The sequence below is a fragment of the Manacus vitellinus genome, unplaced genomic scaffold, assembly GCF_001715985.3.
Source record: "Manacus vitellinus isolate BGI_N305 unplaced genomic scaffold, ASM171598v3 scaffold_32_pilon, whole genome shotgun sequence".
Classification (NCBI taxonomy): domain Eukaryota; kingdom Metazoa; phylum Chordata; class Aves; order Passeriformes; family Pipridae; genus Manacus; species Manacus vitellinus.
Window position 1 is genome coordinate 4813423 of NW_021940460.1, and position 23244 is coordinate 4836666.

The window sequence follows — 23244 nt, forward strand, 5'->3', positions numbered from 1 at the left end:
CTAATTAAGATCCTGTGGATCTCAGGGATGCAGGAAGGCTCCCAGCTTTGCCATGTGGCCAGGCAGGCTGTGCTGGTATTAAATGAGCTCTGTGCTTATGGTCTAGATCAGTGATTTTTCTGTATGTTCTGCAAATTCCTGCAATTCCACTGCTTATTGCTAAGAAATCACAGTAATAACTGTGAAAGGCAACCAGTCATAAACTGTAAATGTGCTGTACTGATGTTTCATCCTCTGATGGAAAACTCCAGGTAGTCTGGAAGTTAGAAAGGTCAGAAATTACTCTTAGAGATCCCCTGGTGTATAAGTTTTAGCTGGGACTGATCCTTTCAACCCTGTGGATATCTGTCCGTGGGACAGCAGTGACTCCCTTGCCTTTCCGTTCTTCACTGCCTTCATTCTGTTGTGGTCATTGTTATAGTTTTAAATATACAATATCTTGGTGTTAAGTATGTCAGACCAGCTTAACTCATCAGAAAACCATTTCAGCAGAGGGCTTGTAGCTGATAATGGGTGTACTTTTGCCCTCTTCCCTAAAAGACAGTGGCCACTAAATATAGCAGTGCGAGCTATTTTTTGATTATGTAACATCTCTATCTGCCTGTACTCTGATTAAATAATCTATTTTCTTGGCAAAGGAGTGCGAGTTAATTTTCTGTTATTGATCAAAAACATATTTTAGCTTTGATACAAATGACTTATTTGTCTTGCTGCCTGTTGGATTGATTTTTGTCACCCTTGTGTCGTCAGTGATGCCGTGGCAGAGCCAGGAAGGGAGCTGGGGATGGTGAGACCTGCCAGGCACGTGCCCATTCTCACCCAGGGCAGTGTTTAACAGTCTCCCTGTGCAGTGTGTGGTGGATAAGCCTTTTTCTTTTAACAACTTTTGTTCCTCTTCTTCAGTCAATATATTGTCTGTATTAACTAAACTGTTATTATTTTTTATTTATCATTTGCACACACATTTTTCCTAGTTAATTCCTGTTCCTTTGTACCTTCTACCTTCATAGCAGTGGGACTGTAGTAAGGTTGGCTGTACCAAATACCCTACGTGGCCAGGGCCTGTGGAAGACAATTATTGTCCATTCCTTGGAACAAATTTAAGAAAAAAAACTTTGTGGGTTGAATTCATGAGCTTTATAATGTATTCTTGCATACAGAGCTCCCCTCCCACACCTTTTATTTCTGTTATGACATCAAATAAACCTGGTTGCACACTTGAGCCTATGGCTTGGGAGGCTGGAAGTGCAGGGAAGGCGATGGGGGAAGGAGGCAGAGCCCTGTGCAGCCAGTGAGTCTGGCCCCATCCTCACTGTTTGTAAAACACTTCAGAGGCAAAGTGAGGTTCCCTGGATTACTGATTTACTGCTTGAGGCCATAAAAGGAGCTGAGCCCAGGGAAAACAGCAGGAGACTAAATAAGCTTTATTTGGAAAGTTTCAAACTTTTGCACGTACGGTGCAGGAACTGATGGCACAAACTGTCTGCTCTGGGGGAAAGAAGGGGAAATTGCCCTGCTCCTGTGCCTGTGTACAAGTTCATGTTCCAGCAGAGTACCCAGCTGAACCCACAGGTTCAGAGGTTTGAGGCCTGGGCAGGGGCTGTCACACCTGGGAAATGTGGGTGCTGCAGTGGGGGAGCAGAGTGAGGTGGAGGTGGGACACCCACAAGGGTTCTGGGCTCACCTTTACACCTCCCCAGGTCAGGGGATGGCAGGGAGGGGTGTTTGGCACTGAAAGTCTAAACAGTCTGAAACTCTCCTTAAGCAAATGCTGGGTTTGTGGCTCTGAGACCACTTGGTTACAGATTTAACACTGCATCAAAAACCAGGCAGATCCAAAGGGTCAGTCAGCACTGTCTTCTTACCTCCTTTCTCTGCTACAGCTGTTTGTTCGGGTAGGAAGGATGGTTTTCATCCACTGAAGAGGCTTCTGATGTAGCAGAAGTGTTGAGGAATTGTCATTAGCAACAGAAAACCAATATTTCCAGTTCAAATTCCCCTTCTGTAGAAACATTAAACCAGTTATATTAAGTGTTGAAACAGAATAATCAAATAGTTCCTTACTGCAGACTACAACATTAGTCAAGCCTGAAGCTGTTTTACTTCAGCAGTATTTTAAAGGCAAAACAACTGTTGCAAGGGAAATAAAGAACTTGAAAAGTGTTTCTGAAATTATATTGTAAAAGGTTAAATTAGAAAACTGTGCACTGTTGTCCTCCAAGGGCTTGAAGTAGTACCTGGTAGGGTTGAGTTTTGCCACGAAGGATTATTTAAGGTAATTTTGCTGTCTAATATATATCCAGTTTCAATTCTGTGTAGACAGGCAATCTGTCAGTCATATTAGTGAGCATCCCTCATAATCCAGTACAACTGGAGGCTTAAGTTGGGAAAGAATTGAGCAGCTTTATATATTCAGCAAAGATTTAAAGGTAAACCTGCTGGCTGGTACAGGAGGCTCGAGTGAAGCCAACGTTGACCAACTCCTGAGGGCAGCGGGGGGTCAGCCTGCTTTTTGGGTGCCCCACTGGAGTGAGAGCCAACCTAGAGAAGGGAAGGGAGAGAGAAGAATGCAGTTCCTTCATCTGAAGACCAGGAGGTTGCTCTGTGTCTCAGACATCTGTCCACGTTCTGTGGTAATGAACTGGTGCTTGTGCGGGCTTAGACACCACCAGTTCTCCTTCCCTGGGTTGTTTTCTCTGTTCCATGCTCTCACATTCCCTGCTTTGTTTCTTTCCACCTGTTTTTTTTTTTGCTGCTTTGTCACTCAGGTCAGCAGGATTGATGCTGTTGAGAGCTATAAACTGAAACAGCAGAGCACTGGCACAATTGCCATTTGACAGAAGTGGTGTTTCCATTCCAAGCAAAGCTGGGACAAATTGGGAACAGAGAAAAACCATGTTGGTAATTGGATACATTATTAAATAGACAGCAATCATCCTGGTTGTTGATCTTCAGCATAGCTCATGGGAAAGGTAAAACCTACTCAAAATGTAGAGTAAGCACATCTCTATCATGCTATCTGCTATTTTAATTCCATTTATTGGATGGGAGGACATCAGTTACCTGTATCAGAGATCATGTAATGTGATTTTCTTTGATAGCCAGAAGGAAATACTTACTTTAGATGATAGCAGAGAATAGTCACATCACCTATATTCATTGCTAAACCAAAAACATCTAAAACACTTCCCCAAATACATCTCCCACTTGAATGCTGTGTTCCTGCAGAGTCAACATTTAGCTTTTCCTTTGCACAACTTGCATGTCCCTTCCACAGATAAAGGACAGATAAAACAATGCCTGCTTTGTTGTCCATCACTGATGCTCCAGGTGCATTTGGCAGTGTAGGGAAGCAGGATATTGTCATATTTGGGTGCCTGTTGGTGAATGTGCTTGGAGCAGCATGGTAAGAAATAGGAACTTGGAGATTATTGGCCTGGTGGACACATTCATCTTGTTTGATGCCAATAAATCATTCCAAAGGCCATGTGGGATGTTCTCTTGCACTCCATAGTGCCAGTTACCAAGTCAGACTGGGTAGAGGGAACAGATGATTTAGAGAACTGAAGCATTTGAGCTATAATTGGAACAGGTATGGATTTCTCTCCTTTAGTCTGTGATATTTTTCCTAAAAACATTCAGGTCACTGGAGGATAACTGTTCTCCACCAGGGAGGAGCTGGTGGTGTGTCATTGCTGTGGTGGGAAGCAGTAATTTCCCCTTGATCTCTGCCTGGGGAGTGACACCTGTACATCAAATTTCTCACTGCACTCCTTGTTTTCAAACTGTTGCACTGAAAAAAGACTGGGGGAAATTAGAGAAAAGCATTTTATAGGTTCATGCAGTGATGGACAAAGATACAGAATAAGTAAGGGGAAAAATTAATAGATACCTAGATTTTCCAAATTACTGGGCTCCCCAGCTCTCTCTGTGGTTAAGGAGAAGAGATGCTGGGTGTCTCTGGAAAGAAGCTCCTAAAGATCAGTCTGGAATATGAATATTGCTATAGTAAAAATTGTGAACAGTCTCCAATTGTTGAGGTTATTTTTGCTCTAAAGAAAACAAACATACAGAAATTCTGGCATTGGTGTAGTATGAGGGATGATTGTTCATTTTTGGGTTGTAACTACTCAAAACCCAAAGTATGTTTCAGATGTGACATGATGATTCTAAAAAGGAAAAAAGATAACCCATCAAAAAACCATCAAAAAGCTCCCGTATCTTTGCCAAGGTATTTGTGCTTATTTTTAAACTCCAGTAACATTATTAAGTAAGTTAAAATATTTGTGTGTATTTTTAGAGGATCTTTAATCAAAGCACAGACAATTCTTCCTGCTGATTCTTCAGTTTAAAGTATTGCCAATCCGATAAAATAGAATGACACTTAAGATGCCTGCAATTAGGGTTTCTAATTTTGGCTAAATTATCTATTTTATCTCCATCAGTAAAAATAATAAATTGTTGCAGGTGCTCTATCTCCAAAGTATAAAACTCTCTATCTATCTATCTATCCATCTATCTATCTACCTACCTATTATTATTGTTGCTGTTGTTTATTTTCATATTTATTTAATATTTTATTTATTCAGAGAAACAATTCTAAAAGAGCTTATGTGAGTTGTAGGACAGCAGTGTTAGTAAGATTTGGTCTTTAAGGAAGCTTTTATTTTATACTTTGTTATACTTTTTTTTTTTCAAGAAAAGAAAAACTGATGAGTTCTGCTCCTGTGCTACAGGAGCCCGTTTGTGCATCCCTAACCCTTCATCCCTTTTTCCAAAGGAAATGGAGCTTCCACGAGCCTGTGGTGTGTTTTACTGCCAGCCTGCTCGGCCACCCATTTGCAGTTCATCAGTTCCCCTCCTAAATGAACTTGGAAGCTTATGATTGACTTGGGCAGTAATTAACAGCCTTAAAAACCCCCGGCCCAGGGAGCTCTGGTGAAGCTTGTAGGGATTGGGAATGGAAGATGGACAAATAGCCCGTTTGAGGGTGGCAGGTTGAGGGAGCAGCAGTTCCTCTCCACTTGCAGGGTGATCAGCCATGCCTGTGCTGCTGGAAAGCATCCATAATGTGCATTTCCTACAGTTTGTGGGTGGGAGGTGAAGAGGGGACATTTAAGGGATCAGGGAGGGACGTAGAGATGCTGCAGGAGGAAGCAGCAATGGGGGGCAGCTGAAGGCACAGATGGGACAGCTGATATTGTCACAGTGGGTACTGTCTAAACAGCTTTATAGGAACAATCGATAGGAAGCAGGGCTTTGTTTGGGTTGGGGCTTAGGGAGGATGTGTATTTTATCCACTGACTCACCTCCATGTGGAGCATCACAGGAAGCAGCCACAGGGTGTCAGGTAAAACTGCTCCTACCAAATCTGGGTTTACAGTAGTGCTGACTTGCTGATCACAGTGAGGGTTTGCTCACTGTGGGAATCCTGTAAACTCAAAAAAAAAAAACAAACCAGTTAAGAACACACCTGACTCCACCACTTCAGAGGCTGCTGCTTGTTCTCCTCCATCAACCAGTTCAGAGCTTCTGTTTGGAGTAAATTGGTATCAGGCAAGTCTATTAAATTTCACACAAATGATGGCTGCTCTGTTTAATTGTGTAGCAAATTAACTGACATCTGAAGCTCTGAGCAGACTGCAGAAATGCTCAACTCCTGGCAACAGGAATAAACACCCAGAGAGCAGGGTAAGGACCCAGAGCCTCAAACTTCCCACCTGCTCTTCAGGGATTGAGTTCTGGAAGTCAGCAAAGTGCAGGGCAGGTGAGAAAGGGTTCACAAGTTGTGGAGAAAAGTAATGCACTGTTAATAAAACAATCACTTCCCAAAATGACGTGCAAAGGATGCTTTAGATTAGGGTTTCTGCCAGTGTGGACCACAAACCCCACTACTGGAATAAATGAAAGGAAAGGGTTTCAGTGTCTGGTGTGAGATGCACGTTCCTCCTGCTTATATTGGAATCAGAAAGAAGTGAGGGGATGGAAAACCTGGGAACCAGCAGGGAACTTGCTTTGTGTACGAGGAGAGCAGGTTTCCTAATAGAAAATCCTCTAAAGCTCAATCCAAATGTTTGGATCCTCGGGAAACAATGATTTCATCAGCAAATCTAAGTGCAGAGTGTACCCAAAAGACCCCAAATGAGGACAGTTACAGGGAGTGTGAGGTTTAATAATGCTGCTGCCTTGATGTGATTAATAAGGCTGCTGATTTCCCATGTCTTATCAGCCGACTCTAACACTGGTTTGTATATTTGTTATCTCCATTCTGCGTTGTGGTATGGGAGGATAAACAGAAATACCATGGAGGCGACAGGAAACAAAACAAAAATAATCAAACATGTTTATCACTAGAGCATTAAAATGGCTGCTGTGGCAGACACCAGATGAATTATGCAATACATAACTTAATTCTCTGGGCCACAGATGTTTCATTTTTCCTGCAAGAAGCTGATTGAACCTTGAATGACAGTTTCAGGCAGTCTTTGATTGCTCTGTGGGTCACATGCTTGATATGACCTGCATTTGAGTTGCTTTCTACATGCTGTTGCTTTATAAAACATGTAAAATTGACATCGTGTTGGCTGCTCAAGGCCAAGTCAGGAGCAATTCCATGGGTTTGATATGCTTTGTGTGCAAGGGAGGCAGAGGGAAGGGTGCCTGTGTTTAAATTCTGGTGTGTTATTGAATCAGCTGAAGTCAGGAGAGGGGAATTGCAGCGAGCTCTTTCAATTTGTACCAGGAGGCACTAGGAAATTGGGAATTTGCTGCATCTGTGTCATCTTACATTGTTAGAAAATCCTCAGAGCCGTGGTGTCGGATCAGGTGGTGACTCCTGCTTCCCAGGGCAGTGCTGGGAAGGCAGCTGGGAATGTTTGTCTAAATAGGCTCCTCTGAGCACTTTAAACCTGAGCCTGGAGGTTTTATTCCCCACCCTGAGGACTCAATCCTGAAAATCTGCTGGGTTTGTACTGGTGCTGGTGCAGAACCTCAATCTCGGGACATTCATGTGGGTGGGATTCTGACATAAATACATCAAAAATTAAACATCAGAAAGTCCTTTCTGCTTTTCTCTGTAGCCTGTAAAGGCAGGTGAGAAGGATTTCAGCAAAAGGAACTGCAGGGACTCCTCTCTTTTTACCTGCAGGAGAACCTGCAGTGCTGGAGCCCACTGCTTGTGAGCTTCCAAATTTCTCACCAGCTCTCTCAGAAGCTGGTGGAAATGGATTTTTAGGTCTGTCTAAATAAGGTTGTTTCTGCAAATATCAGGTGCAAAAATTATCTCATGTTTCAGCACCTTCTTTGAACTCCCCTTTAGCCCAAAGGATTGTCTCCAGTGGTCTGAGCTGGAAGGAAACCCAAAATAATCCAAATCTGAACACTCCTAATTACTGATTTTAACACTGCTCATAAGGCTCTGCAGGGTAAAGGAAAAACACACTGTGAAAGAGGAATGTTCATGAGAGATCTGTTCTTGTGGAGAGAAAATCCCAGTGAAAGCTGAGTAAGAGCTGGTTAAATGGAGGGTTGAACAGTTTGGGGAGCCAATATTCATATTGGCTGTGGTGCAACATGTATAAATATGTGCCATGTAAGAAAAGAAAAAATATGGACCATCTATTTATGTATTGGGCTACTTTTTAATTCAACCAATATGCCTTTTCTTGATTCTAGTTGCTTCCATTAAGTGTTCTTTGGTTTGCCAAGCGTGCCAAGGTCATGTGTGTGTGACCCTATGGGTGTTACAGCTCTTGGGTGCTATGTTGTTATCAGTTATATATAAGTCTCACTATTTCTCTTTGTGTTTTATTGAGCGTATCAATTAGTGTCACTCATATCAATTTCTCTCCAGAAATGATTAAGAAAACATTGCTGATCTTTAGGAACTGCTCCCTTGTGTATCACTGGAACAAAGCTGATTTCTGTTGTCTTTAAAACTTCATAATTGCAAACATGATTTTTTTTTTTTTTACCAATTCTTGAAATCCCAACTTCAGCCATGAAAGAGAAAACAAAGTGCAGTGCAGGTTTTCTTGGAAAGCAGCTTTCCTACAGACTGAAAAATGTTTTATTCTATAGGTTCTTTTCCCTCTTAACGAGCGAGATGATTCTTGTCTTGTATTGTCCAAGCATCCCGGGCTTTACAAGCAGTTTCTTTAACCTGTCTCAATATTTGATGATCACTTGACATCTTTCAAGCACCCAGGACCTCGTTTGTTTGAAGATCACACCTGCAGCTGGCGTGGCTGCTTGATCCTGGTGTGCTTAATGAGAGATCTTTACACGAGGTTTATTTTTTCAGCCTGAATGTGTGTGTGGTGCGAGGGCAGCAGCGAGGGGAAACTGGAATTAACTCTAATAAAAGCAAAAAAAAAAAGAAAAAAAGCTGGAAAAAGCATTGGGTCCCTCTCCTTTTTGCTAGGGGAGGGACTTGATTTAGTGGAGGATAGCTGCAAAGAGGGGCCTGGGCAATGTAAAGTGGACATTTCCCCAGATTAATCCACGTGAGGTGTGGTGTAATCGCCGGAGCACCTGAACCCAGCCTTTCTTTGATCTCTCACTTTAAAGCCTTCAATGTTTCACTGCTTAGCAGAGAGAGGATTTTTTTCTTCAATTGAGTTCCTAGGAAAGGAAACACCCAATTCATTACTAAACTTGGTGGATTTATGAATCCCTGAACAGAGAAATTCTTTTACAAGGGGCCTGGATTTATATGACATTGGAAAAAGGATTATCTGATCTGAAGATCCTTAGAGGGCTGCTCTGAAAGAAAATATTAACCTATAGCTCTTGCAATTTGAAAAGTAGATTTGAGAACTTAGTAGTAAAAAGTGTGTGAGATCTTCCCCTTTGACATGCTATGCTGGTTATGCTGAAATCACTTTTTATTTTGTTCTCTGTAAAACCCTTCTGCCTATTACATTTCAGTCTTCTATTAGCAATAAAGGGGAATTTATCCTCTGTGGATGTTTGTTGGATTTGAATCATTATGAATTCTAAAAATGCCTAAACTGTGTGTGCAGTAATACTCATAAAGTGCAAGAAAAATAGAATTAGTGGGGGTTTTTTTATTACCTTCTATCAGAAACTTTCTAAGAGCTTCAAAGAAAATGTTTGGTGGTTCTTTCTTTCCTAGAAATTAGGCAACAAATCACAGGCACCTTGACATGATCATTGAGATGCAGGGATTAGGTGAGGTCATCTACCAGAAGAGCTGAGGAAGAGGTTTAGATTTGGGTAGGAAATTTGTCATCCTGGTTTGCTCAAAGAAAAAATAGAATTGCATATTCAGGTGCTGGGATGCTCTTGTGCCCTGAGTGAATGCCATGATCATCGGGCTGCAGGCAATGCTGCCATTGTGTAGTGATCCAGAATTACTTCCCAGACCCAGGAACCTTCCCTGATAAAAATTTTATTGAAACCTGAAAAAAATAAAAATTCAGTGCACTTCTTCTTTCCCCCCTCTTTTTTTTCCCCCCCCTTCTTTTTAGTGCTTTGGCCCCTTCTCCTTCTTTTCTTCCCTTCCCAAATGCCCCAAATAACTCTTCACGTTTTGTGCCAGCCAAGTGCTGGGTTACAGTGCCTGTAATTTTGAGAGGCTGAGCTGTTTACCTAATTTGGCCAAAATCTGCTCTGTGACGATCACAGATATACGTTACAAGGAGGGTTTTTCTTTTTTTCCCTTAATTAAACATAAATGCACATTAGTTGATAATGTCTGCTTTTAGTTTGAAATTGCCTGCCTAAATGCTTGGGTAATTAGAACGTTTTAACAAGCCCCACTGGCTCCATAGACCGTTTGCTCTGACTAGTAAACTTTTACATGTTTTTAAAGAAAACAAATGTGTGGGAAAAAATGCTGTTTGTTTTTTGCCAAACCAAAGTATTAATCTGCCCTGGTAGCCAAGTTTCTTGGCCACGCCACTGACTGCAATTTCCAAAGTGTCATCTGTATTTTTCAGTCCTTCCATGTATAAAGAATCCAACAGCAGTTTCCTTCAAGGTTGAGTAAGTTTGAATCTTTAGGGGGCTGTAGCCACAAGATTTGGCAAGCCATTCACTTGTCATGTTAATAAAAAAGGAATTGTTTCTGCCTCTTTAAGCTAAATGAAGGAGTTGGATCAACTGGATTTTAATCATAAAGTCCAGATTCTTCTTGCTTGCTAGTGAATAACTTCATGGTGTTCAGGGGGTTTCATCCAATTTAATTTTATTTAGAAGAAGAACCGAGCCTCTCTCACGTTACCCACCCTTGAATTTACTTGCTTGTTATGCTGTTCAAGCCTAATCCGTTATCTTGATCTCAAAATGAAAATTGAGCCTTTCTGCACTTTTTATTTCCCAAAAGCAATTGAATTGAAAAGTGGGGTGGTTTGGTTTTTTTTTCCAACTCCTTAAGTTGTTTTTTATAGGTGGCATGTTAGCTTTGAGGGCTGTTTCATGACTGGTAAAAGCTTATGTCTTGTAAAATCTATAGCTTTTAATGCATTTTGTTTCTCACTTCAAACACAGTACCAAGAGAAGAAATAATAGAATATTTCATGGTCATGCTACTTTAACAGTTCAGATTCTTTTTACTTGGTGCTGCTGATTCTGTAGCTCCAAATGCTTGAGCTTAAAATTTGATTTCCTGAATTCCTTAGTCTGAAAATGTGGAAACTTAGAACAAGCTGTAATACACCCTGAAGAACTGTCTTGCTTACATGATTACTTTTCCTCTGCACAGAGACTGTAAGAAACTAGATCAGATGAATGATTATATTATCTGTGAAATGCAAAAACACAGGGTAGATAATATTTGTTCCTGAAGACAGCTTTTCCCCACTCTTTCTCTCATTATCTGTTTTAGTGTTAAGAAAGTATCACCCCTGACCAAACCCTGATTAATGTTAGGTTGCAATTTAGAAATCTGATGCAAGCCACCAAAAATATTAGTGTATTTTAACGAAAGCTCCTCTTGTTACTAATTACCCTCATGCTCTGTATCTGCCTGAAGAAAGACAGAACTTTGGGAGGTTTCTCCTTGCCTTCAGCTCTTGGGGTGAAGGGGAACCAAGGCACTCACAAGATATGTGTTGCTTCAGGAACAAAGAAAGTTCAAAGTAAAATCATCAGACCTCTGGTTCCTATAACTGAGTTCAGTTCACATGGGATGATTCTGGGCAGAAATTTGGGGTCTGTATAATGGTGGATTTGCTGAAGCATTTTAAAGTAAAACAGAAAAGATTTAGATTAGACATTGGGAAGAAATTCTTCCCGGTGAGGGTGGTGATGCCCTGGCACAGGTTGCCCAGAGAAACTGTGGCTGCCCCATCCCTGGAAGTGTCCAAGGCCAGGTTGGACAGAGCTTGGAGCAACCTGGGCTAGTGGAAGGTGTCCCTGCCCATGGCAGGGGGGTGGAACAAGATGGGCTTTAAGTTCCCTTCCAACCCAAACTATGTTGTGTTTCATTGATTCCATGAATTTGGCCATTGTTCCCTTCAAGTTACCCACCAGGTTTTCAGTGCAGACCTGCAGGACAAGGTGCCATCAGCCTAGAGCTGGATGGTGCTTTGCCTGGCAAGTAGTTCCATTGAAATAAAGAGAAGTATTAGAATAGGAAGGGCTGAAAATGAGCAAATGTGGTGGATGGTGAATACATCAAAAATGACCTGTGTGGGACTAATTCAGTGAGCAAAGCAGAGCTGCCTCGTACCTGACAGGTCTGAATTCAACACGGTGCTTTGTAAACAATAAATCAATGCAGGTTGTTTCTGTGAGTGCATAAAAGGTGTGAGAACTGTAATTTATTTTATAATAAATACTTGTGCTGAGCAAACAGTGAATGCAGCTATTAGAGACTTTCTCAAATACATGATTTTAGGCTGCTGAGTGCCAGCTACTGATGTGGTAGTTGAGCTTTTAAAATGAAAAGCCTGAATTCCTTTTGAAGATTCTCCTGAATGCTGTTGACACTTGTGCTAGGAAAGAATACAGAGTAATTTAATTCATTACTTTACTTAAAGATAACGCTTATAGTTGCAGCATTACCCTCCATTGGTGTGCAGACTGCGAGGCTGGAGGTGTTTTGCTCGAATTTTTTGGAGATATTACATCCTTTTATTAGGAGTGCTGAAAAGCTGGGGGGAGAAAAAAAATGTAGGAGGGAGAGGGGAGTTCAGGATCAGTCAGCTGGTGTGTCTGGATACAAGGACAAAGGGACAATTTTGCCCTTGGCTACAGTTTGACACTTCTACTAGATTCAGTCAGAATTATCTGTGTGTGCTGAAGGGCACAAATGTCATTTTTATGGTGTTCTATATCCTCAGTTGCTTTTTTTTGTAATTGGCTGCAGATCCCAGTGCTGTAATAGAGCTCTTAAATCCTGACCCCGGCCGGAACAGCTCACAAATACCAGTATTAACACTCCTGTCCATTTGAAGTGCAGGGTTGTCCTGAGTCCTTCCACCTTGTTTTTCAGGCACCATCTTGTGTTTCAGCCTGTTTTACTGGCAGTCTCCCACCTTTCTACTGGCTTGGGGTGCTCCTCTGCTTTACTGCTCTTGGTCCCATCTCTCTTGGTCCACTGGCCTCGGGCATCCCTCTGTTCCTTCCCTTGCTGTCTCCATCAGTTTTCCTACCCTTGGCTCCCCTTCACTAGCTGAGGGTCCTTGGATGGGTCCCAACCCTCTCACATTCTACCCCTTCATGCTCATCTTTTCTCTGTCAGAGTCACCTTCTTTTCTGCTAAAAAAAGAAGTGTTTCCTTGCCTGGACTGAAACCCCACCCTTCTGATCCCAAAGCTCTTCCTCTCCCTATCTGAGGGCTTTGTGCTTCTGAGTCTTTCACTCTCCTCAGATTCTTCAGTGTTCCAGACCTTTGGCTGATACCTGGCACCCCCTGTTTGAGAGGAAAGGCAGGGATTTTATTCTTCAAACCCTACAGAGAAGGGAGCAGAAGCAGGACTGGCTGGAGCTGTGGCCGGTGTGCCGGGGTGGGACATTCCCAGCTCTGATCTGGGAGGGATGTGACATAATCCAGACATCATTTACTGGCTCCATATAACCTGAGGCATTCACACATAAATTCAACCTGAATGCATAAGTTTGTATAAAGAGGATCCTTAAACTATCCTGGCTAAAAATATTTGTGAAATGCTGGGGAACATCTTTTTGGTACATTAGGATGCTCTCTTCCCTCTTATCTGTTACAGATATACAGGGGGGTGGGGGTCATGGTCTTAGGGATGTGTGTTCCATGGGAAATACTGTAATTTTTGTGGGTTCATTCATAAGTATTTTGGGCCTGGAGTCTAAAACAAAAGATGTTTCACAACTACAGAGGCCAAAGAGATGGAAGGTGTTATTGTAGGCTGACATGAACCTCTCCAGGTCCGTCCCTGGGCTGCTCCCTTCAATCCTTCTTTGCCCAAACAGTGGTTGTTCAGTTCAGTAAGTAATGGCCATTATTTATTATTAATTCAAAACATCCTGTGCAGGATTTTTTCCCATTTAAGAGCACATTAGCTTCTCCTGCCCAAGAAAACACATGTTAATCTGTTTTCCATTATTGTCCAGAAGATTTTTTCAGAAGGCAGTTCATATTACCCCGACAACATTAAAGGCTGTAATTAAAAATAATTTTCCATTAATTTATATGCATACACATTTACTTATTATGATCTTTTACTGCATTTCCCTGAGTGTACACACAGAAATCTAAAATACTGTTGAAGAGTAAGTCAATATTCAGTGTAATGATCCAGTGCCAGAACCCTGACATACTTCAATTAACGATCTTTCCTAACAAACACCTGCACAGGGAAATGGATCTTCTGTGGGAATCAGCACATAAACGAACCCTGACTTTTCTGCATGGGCAGAGGAAGGGAATTCCAGCATTTCACAGCTTTTACTGATAATGATCTGCTACAGATTAAAAACAAAAACCAGACATTATGGTGTTGGCAGATTGCAAAAGGACTTGCTGGTAAAGCTGCTGTTCAGAGGAGATGAGGACAGTGTTTATTGCTTCCATATGGTCCAGGGATACAAGACAGGCAAAATGTCTGGGGAGAATAATATGTCTTATTATACTGATACAGAACATTCTTGAGGTCTGTCAACCCTGTCCCTGGTACCTTTCCCAGGTGAGAGCCTGAGTGGGAAATATTTGCCCACGATTCAGCATGAAGATAAGAAAAGATTGCTTAAGGGTTGGCTCCATTTGTGTGAGTGAAGTGTTAGAAATGCTCATGTTTTAAGGGGTCAGGTCTGGGAGCTGCCACCTAACACTATTTTTCCTTGACTGTTTGTATAGTTTTCAACCCTTTGACTTTCTTATTCAGCTTTGCAAAGTGCATTAAGAGTCTAAATTTAGAGTTTGATAAATCTGTGTCAAAAAAACTCTTTTTCCGCATAATGTAAAATTAAATTTCTTGGTCTCTTTGACCTCCTGATATTATTTTTAGCCAAATTTAGAACCAAACTTCCAGGCACACTGAAACAGAAGAGTAACAGGCTACTTTTGTGTATGTGTATATGGGTAGTTGACCAAAGAACTGCAGTCTTTGACTTTTCCATAATTATCACCTTTATGTGTTGGAAAGATGCCACTGCCCTTGTGCAGAATTTTGGGGAGTAAGACCTTCAAAGATCAAATGAATATGCTCAGATATTAATATGCCTATTTCATTGCAAAAAGGGAACAGGCAAAGGAATTGGAGCCTTGCAAACCAGGCCACTGAGCTGAAACCCAAGAGGATTCCACCAGTCAGAGGATGAGCTGATCAGTCCTACTGGGTCCTTTGATAAATAAATATTGAAAATGGTTATTGTTTGTGTGAATGTTGCAATTGTTACCGTGCATAAACTTGTGTAGCAGGTGTTCTCCATGTGATAACAGAACTTCTGCTCTCTTGTTCTCCCAGGGCTGATGAAATCGAGATGATCATGACAGACCTTGAAAGAGCAAATCAGGTAGGATTTTAAATGAGCCCTCCATAAAATTCTGAGTGTGACTTTGATTTTTCTCTTTTAATTCTCTTTTGGATTTCATGACAGTTCTTTTATATGCACTTAGCAGTCATAACTGTGTAGAGTAAGAAAATATGCAAATTTAGAGCAAAATACAGCTCTTTAGGGATGCTCTGCAAGGATTGTGTGCACAGTAGAGTGGTGCTTCCCATATATTTACCTTCTAATAATTTAAACTTACATTTCCCACTGTAGTTATTCTTGGCTTTATGTTTCTAAATCCATCATGCTGGTCCCTACTCAGACATTCAAGTGACTGGTTTAACCAAATTAAAGAGCCTCTGCCCTGTGGCTGTGGCAGGGCTGCAGCTTTTATGGACTTCTCCAGAGTTTTCTTTTCCTTTTCTGATATATTTTATTGGTGCATTAATTTTTAGCAAGGGTTGGATCAGACTTTACCGTGTAGGACAAGGAAGGAATTGAGTCATTTGTTCCTGCAGATGCTGATTTGCAGATGCTAATTTGGCATAAATGTCCCTCCCACCATCCCTTGCAGGGCACACACTCCTGACAAAGTGGCACAATCACGTGGGACTTCTTAAAATAATAAGTTTTTAAAAAATCCAAACCCAACACCCGAGCCAAGTGTCCTTCTGGTGCAGTCTGTGCTTTGGGTGTCTGTTTGAGGTGATGAAGGAGATGTTCCTGGACAGGCAGGATTCACAGGTCACACACACAACAGGTGGTGCTTTCACAGAGGGAAACCTCAACCAGGCATTTGCTTATCAGTGGCATTCATTAAACCCTCTGTCAGGTAAGATCAGAGATTACAATCTTAAATCTCTCAGGTTATGGATTTATAATCCTATTGAACCTCACCTAAGAGCAGCTCACTGCCAGGAGGAATTGTGGCAGCTCCTTCCCCTCCGTGTGGTCCTGCTGGGTGCCCTGTGCTGTCAGCAGTGGTTGTGGGAGCCAGACCAGCCCACTGCTCCTGTTGAAAATGAGCCCCCTCCTCCAGCTGCTGTTTGGTTTTGCCTTTTTCCTTTTGCCAGATCAGCTTTCAGCCCCCACCCTCCCCTGGTGCAGCTGTCAAGTCTTGCAAGTGTCTTGGCCTTTACATTAGTTCTTGGTAAATTGGACAAATACAAATCACAGAATCATTTCCACTGGAAGAGCCCTCTGTGATCATCCAGTTCAACCATTAACCCAGCACTGCCAAGGCCACCACTAAACCATGTCCCCAAGTGCTACATCTTTTAAACCCTCCAGTGATGAGGACTCCACAACTGGGCAACCTGTACCAGGGCTTGACAACCCTTTTAGTGAAGAGATTTTCCCTGATATCCAATCTAAATATCTCCTGAAGCAACTTGAGGCTGTTTCCTCTTGTCCCATCACTTGTTACCTGGGAGAAGAGACCAACTCCCACCTACACCCTTCTGTCAGGGAGTTGTACAGAGTGAAAAGGTTCCCCCTGAGCCTCTTTTCTTCCAGGCTGAGCCCCCCCAGCTCCTTCAGCTGCTCCTGCTGCCCCAGACCCTTCCCCAGCTCCATTCCCTTCTCTGGACACACTCCAGCCCCTTAATGCCTTAATGAAGCTCAAAGCAGATTTGTAGGTTGTTGGGTTGATTATTTAGTCAGTAAAAGCAAACTGGTGTTTGCACAGTGGGTTTTTAGTTCTGTCAAAGAACTTTTGTAGACTGCATTAAATATTTATTAAAGTGCTAGTAATTATTTGGAAATATGTAGACTTTTTAGAAATGATGTAGGTGTTAAAGATGTTTTGGTAGAATTATTTTGTGATTTTTGCAAAAGCACTACATTTTGCCAATGTAGCAATGATTTACCCAGTAGGGTTTGTTTTTTCTTTCCCTCAGAGTAGAAAGGGGGTTGTAGTTAAAGAATAGGTATTTCTGATTTCCCCACTGCCATACTAAAATCACCTGTATATGTTTATATAGAAATGCTCTTTTTCAGTCTAACTGGAACAAAGCTGCAATGTGGTTTGGTTTGGGGTTTTTTTACTTTACTGTGGTGGTTTTGTTGTAATTAGGTAAAATTTATAACTGCTTATGTACATAACCCTTTCTTTGGTTGTAATTCAGCAAAAGCTGGGTCTGTACATTACTATCAGTGTGCAGTTCATCTGAGCTGTTGTAAAGCCAGAAGAGAGGATTCTGTCTTCCCTCTCCCCATCTGCTCCTCTTCTGCCTCCCCCTCCAGCTTCTGCAGTCCCATCCCCTCCCAAAAAGCAGCTCCTGCAACTGGGGGACCATTCATTGAGTCCAGTGAGCTCAGTAAATGAAGATTTGGGATGAAGGGGCCAAGTTTGTTTTCTGTGGGTTTAACAAATGGAGGCAGCTCAGCAAACCATGGGAGAGGCCACAGTGCCAAAATCAGAATCATGGAATGGTTTGGGTTGGAAGGGCCTTTAAAGACCATCTCATCCCACCCCCTACCATGGGCAGGGACACCTTCCACTAGCCCAGGGTGCTCCAAGCCCCATCCAGCCTGGCCTTGGACACTTCCAGGGATGGAGCAGCCACAGCTCCTCTGGGCAACCTGTGCCAGGGCCTCACCACCCTCAGAGGGAAGAATTTCTTCCCAATATCCCATCTAACCCTGTCCTCTGGCAGTGGGAAGCCATTCCCCCTGGTCCTGTCCCTCCATGTCCTTGTCCCAAGTCCCTCTCCAGCTCTCTTGGAGCCCCTTTAGGCCCTGGAAGGGGCTCTCAGGTCTCCTTGGAGCCTTCTCTCCTCCAGCTGAACACCCCCAGCTCTCCCATCCTGGCTCCAGAGCAGAGGGACTCCAGCCCTTGGAGCATCTTCATGTCCCTCTCTGGACTCTCTCCAACAAGTCCATGTCTTCCTTGTGTTGAGGGCCCCATGAGGGACACAAGGGGAGTGTGTGGCCTCGGAGGAGATGGAGAAGGGAAGGGAAGGTTCCCTGGTAGAGGAGCAGGAGCTGCTGCAGTAGCTCAGCTCATTTGCTGAAACATCCTCATAGTCTTTGCCTTGTGTGATGCTTTACCTTTATAAAACACTTTCGTAAATTATATCTAAGTAATCTTTGGAGCAGCAATTCCTGTGTTTTACCTCTTTATAGTCAAAAAAAAAAAAAAGGAAGAAATTAAATCTATTGCACAGGCCAGAAAGTGAGTTTGCATCAGGCTGAAGTGTTACAATTGCAGAAACAAGTACTTAACCTAATTATGTATTTAATAGTTAAATTAACATTTCCTTTTACCATTTCAGTAAGTGCTCATTCCCCATTATTAAGGCTACCTTTAAAGAGTAGTGCTCAGCACGACTCCTGCTTTGTGCACAGACTGCCTTGCTGATTTGGATGTGATGTTTTGCGCCTCTGGAATTAACACTGACCCAAAAGACTGGGATTTGGAGCAGAAATTTACATGTTTCCACTGAAAATGTGAAAAAAAAATTGCTGTAAATTTTTAAAGAGCTGATATTTCTTGAAAATCCCTTTCTCTATGACTGCCCTTTTAAAATCCAGAGTTGGCACTTCAGAACTGCCCGTGTATGTGAGGACACCTCTGTGGCTCCTGAGAGGTGGGCAGGGCCATTTCCCTCTCCAGTTCTGCAGGAATGAGGGTGTGGATGTACTCACTGCCCTTGGTCCAGGTGTCCATATCCTGGATGATAAAAGCCTTAGGGACAGAGCTGATGTTGTGACTCCCACCCTGGTGTCCTGCTGGGTCAGACATGGGCCATTCTTCTTCAGACTCCATCACCTTTCTTCTCCCAGTTATTCTCCTCATTTGGATCCTCAAGTTTTCCCATGCAGAAGCTTTCTGGGCTAGTTTGTGTCATCCCCAGAACAAATTACTGGCTCCTGGAAATAATTACCTTTAAATACCAGTGAGCTTTGCAATTTTCTGCTCAGACAGAAGAAGGGGAAGTGACCGCAAAGCTCCGTCTCTCTCCATTGTATCAGTAACACAAGGTATAAACTGAATTTGCCCCCAAACCATAATCATGGGAGAAATCAATCCCTCATTTGAGCAGAGCAGGCTGGAGCAGAGGTGAGTACTGGAGAGGAGAGGGTGATGGCAACACAATGACTGAGGTGACAGCCCCTTCCTTAGCTGCTGATCCAGGTGCTCAGTGCTGTTAATCCAAGATCTTGGGGGGGGATTTATGGCAGGACCAGTCCATTGTGACTGACAGAGCTCAGGGTGATGTAAGTACACCAAGTCACACCCACTGTGAGGGTGAGGTGGGTGTCAGTGGCGACCTGGAGAGTAACCCTTCCACTTGAAAGTCCTCAGAGCTTTTTTTATAAAAAAAAAGGGCCAGAATAGTAAATTAAAAGTGCTGGTTCACCTAGACCTGCCTCAAGAGGAGCCATTAGCTCATGACTTGGGGCTTTGGAAGGGGTGAAGGTCTGAAGCCAATAACCCCCACTTGCTTTCATGGTAAAATGCAACTGCATCATGTGCCAGACAGCAGAGGAACTGGGGGTCCAGTATCCCTCTCCAACCCTCTCCTCATCCCTGAGGTTGTGTGACTGCACAGGACTGAAGTCACAATAGAGCTAAATACAATAGGAATGGCTTATTTGCACTTTACTGACTCTCCAGCTCAACAAGAAAACTAACCCACAAGTTCACCCTCACATTTCCATGAAGATTTAATAATGCTGTAGTTTGGGGAAGGGACTCATTTTATTAACATTTCATTTTGCACAATAAATCACTGCATATTTTCTGATATGCTACGAAGTATAAGAATAAATAATTAAAACTAAACTACCCATACTTGTCAAAATAAATGATTTATCATAGTTTGGGATACAGCATCTTTGAATTTTTTATTGTTTGATTCCCAGAATATTCTAATTTCCAATCAGGGAAGTTAATGAAGCTCCAGTGTACTTTTCTGCATTCACAGCAGTTACAGTTGTGTGGCTGTTTATTTTACACAAATATTTATGGTTAGCACTTTTCTGTACCTTTTCAAGTTTGCACCTTTCCAGTAAGTGTTTATGGCAGTAAGTCACAAATCTTTTGGGATGACAAATTTATTCAGATAAATTATTGTTCTGTTTCTGTGCTTCATCCACCAATCTGGAATCACCCAGTTGTGCTTGAGAAAAACTGAGGTTTCTGTTGGAAAGAATGATTCCTAGGTTGTGAAAACAGAAATACTTTGGAGTGTTAAATTTTTAAAATGGCAGTGAGGCTCATTTTAAGGTTTTAATATTGAGTCTAAGTTTGTGGTTTCATGTCATTGAGGTATCCAAATCTGTTTGTTGGCTTTATACATTGTTCACATAGCTTAAAAAAAATAAATCCAACAGGCTTTTTAATTTAGGCTTCCTGGACAAAAAAAAAAAAAAGTGCTTTTTCACTTTTGAAAGAAAAAGAGTAGAACTTTAGTTAGGGTTGATTGATCCTGGGTTATTGTATTTTAGTCTGAAGATGGAGGGTTAAAAAGCAGACTCTGATATAGGTATCCTTAGATTTTGGGAGTAATAGCAGAAAGAGAACATGACACTTTTTTTTTTTTTGTGGACTTTATTGTATAAGCTATAAAAGAAGAATTAATTTTTTTTTCTTCTGTTATCCCTTTGGAAAAGCAAAATGTTTCCATCGGTTTTCTTTCCGTCTTCACAGTGCTGATAGTGCTCCCAGATTTCTACTGCTTATTTTTTCTGGGGAATGAAAGTCAAGTATAGAAACTTCTGTTATCAATAAAACGAGAACAACTGTTCTTTCTAAAATACAGAGCCATTTATTAAAGAATCTGGACTGGATTGGTACCATTTATTCCACAGAAATGTGGTGTTGGATTTTAAGGTCTGTAGAGGAAGGGTTAGTGAATTTAAGCATTTTTTTTGGAGCCAAACTGCCACTAAAATACATAAAACAGTGTCTGCTATAAAAGTAGAAAGAAAGGGTGTTTTAGCAGAAATGCTGTTCTCAAGATTATTTTTTATTTCCTTGGGTATGGCACCTTCCTGTCTCCAACAAATCACATTGGAAAATGGTTCGAAAAGATATTCCTGCTAAGTGAGATTGCCATAAAATATGTATGTTTTTGAGCAGCAGATGGAATAAATTCTCCTTTTCACTTAGCAACACAAATGCAACACAGTACAGGTAGTGCTGGTGCTCGTGGGAGGGTTTGCTCTGACCCACCAGTGGTACCCACACCCGTGGCGAGGCATCCTGAGCTTTGTACTTCCATGAGGAAGGGGATTCATCTTGCCATGACTCTTTCCTTGCACCAAGGCTCACACAGACACTGCCAGACAATTTGCTTTTTATTTCTGACCCCCTTGGCAGTGAACTGGATGCTCCACTCTCCTGGTGTGCCATAGCCCCATGGAACTGCCCCATCCCTGGAAGTGTTCAAAGCAAGTTTGGATGGGGCTTGGAGGAACCTGGTCTAGTGGAAGGTGTCCCTACCCATGGCAGGAGGTGGAATGAGATGCTCTATAAGGTCCCTTCCAACCCAAACTATTCCGTGAATCCAGCAAAGTTATGCAGCTTTATGGCAGATGAGGTCATTCACTTAATCCTGGGATTTCACTGTCTGTAAAATGGGAATAATAACATTTACTTTACAAAGGGCATTGAGATCCTTGCTCAGAGAAGTGCTGTATAAAGGCAGAATATGGTTAATATTATTTTCATACAAACATGGGTTTCCTGTAAATGCCTGGCTTTCAGTTGGGAATACATTTATCTGGCAGCCTTTCAGTGCACAGAGGAAAGTGCAATAGCCTGAAGACAAGAATGAAGACAACTCAACCTCTTCTGGTTGGTGGAGTTTTTTCTTTTTTTGATGTAATTCTCCATTGTTGGAAAAAAATAGGTACCAGAGCCCTGAAGAATCACGTCCCTGATTTTCATCTAACCTTGCTTGCTGCTCTGTGGAAGTTAGGGCCATTTAAAGATTTTACAGTAAATTTTTATATCTGGAAAGTTAGAACATTAAAGCACATTGAACCAGTGTGTTTTAATTGATCTCACGCTCAGAAACACAGCTTTTGCAGCAGCTTGCAAGTACGAATGTCAGCTCCAAGCGTGGTGATTGCTGCCACAACCAGGCTCATTAACTGCAGCAGAATTACTTGTGATAATACCCACTCCTCGCCCATAGGAAGATTTTACCACACACAGCACTGAATTTAGCATGGAGTGAGGAAATACAGTTTGGCTGATGGAACTTCAAGGGAAAGGTTATACTTTTTTTTTTTCTGTGTGTGTGTGTAAGTATCTCATTTTGCTGTTCACACCACTGGTCTTTGATCAAATTAACATTTTACTGTAAGTAGAAGAGCACTCGGTTCATGCTATTCATTATCTTGTCAGGAAACAAGGAGAATAATTTAAACTGGATGTATTGTGTAAGGCTTTTTTTCTTTTCCTTTCTTTTAATTGGAAAGCCCACGGCAGCACTGCGAGCGTGACCTCCCGGCTCCGCCATGAGCAGTACAATATTTACCTGCTGTGTGAGGCAGAATGAAAGTATTTTGAAATATTTTCTTGCCAGGGAGGTGGTTCTGTGCTAGAAAAACAGTGGTATAGGAATTAGAGGGAATTGTGTGACTGAACTATCTAGAAAAATAGGGGGTTTAGTCAACAGTAGATTTGCATGATCTTCATCAAAGCCACTTGTGTGACTGTCACTGGTCATTGAGGGTTTTCTTGACTGTATGTAGGATTTGGAAGTAAGAAACCAATAGTTTTAGCACTGATGGATGAAAAGCAACTGTGCTATGGCATATCCAGTGCCTCAAGGAGCTCCAAGAGAGCTGGAGAGGGACTTCAGGCAAGGGATGGAGTGACAGAACCAGGGGGAATGGTTTCCCACTGCCAGAGGGCAGGGTTAGATGGGATATGGGGAAGAAATTCTTCCCTGTGAGAGTGGTTAGGCCCTGGCACAGGTTGCCCAGAGAAGCTGTGGCTGCCCCATCCCTGGAAGTGTCCAAGGCCAGGTTTGACATGGCTTGGAGCAACCTGGGCTAGTGGAAGGTGTCCCTGCCCATGGTAGGGGAGTGGAACATGGTCTTTAAAGGCTCTTCCAACCCAAACCATTCTAGGGTTCTGTGAATCTCTAGATATTTCTTAGCTGAAGTGGCATAGTTTCATGCAAACAGAAGGTTATGTGAACTTTCCAGTGGCTCCACGTTGTGCAAGATTCCTTGGGTTTATCCATTTTTCCATACTGGGCGCCTGTCTCTGGCTGTGCTCTCTTTTCTCATTTCAGGAAAAATTGTTCAACCATTTCTAAGAACAAGATTAGGAGGAAAAAAAAA

General features: G+C 42.2%; 1 protein-coding gene across 1 annotated transcript in view; it reads left to right on the forward strand.

Annotated features, from left to right (window-relative positions):
• The window catches only part of CUX1 (cut like homeobox 1), a 189516-nt gene that overhangs the window by 106485 nt on the left and 59787 nt on the right, over positions 1 to 23244 (forward strand). The window contains exon 8 of the mRNA XM_029961379.1: positions 14910 to 14958. Within this exon, the coding sequence (XP_029817239.1) occupies positions 14910 to 14958 (49 nt within the window). The remainder of the gene's footprint in view (positions 1 to 14909; positions 14959 to 23244) is intronic.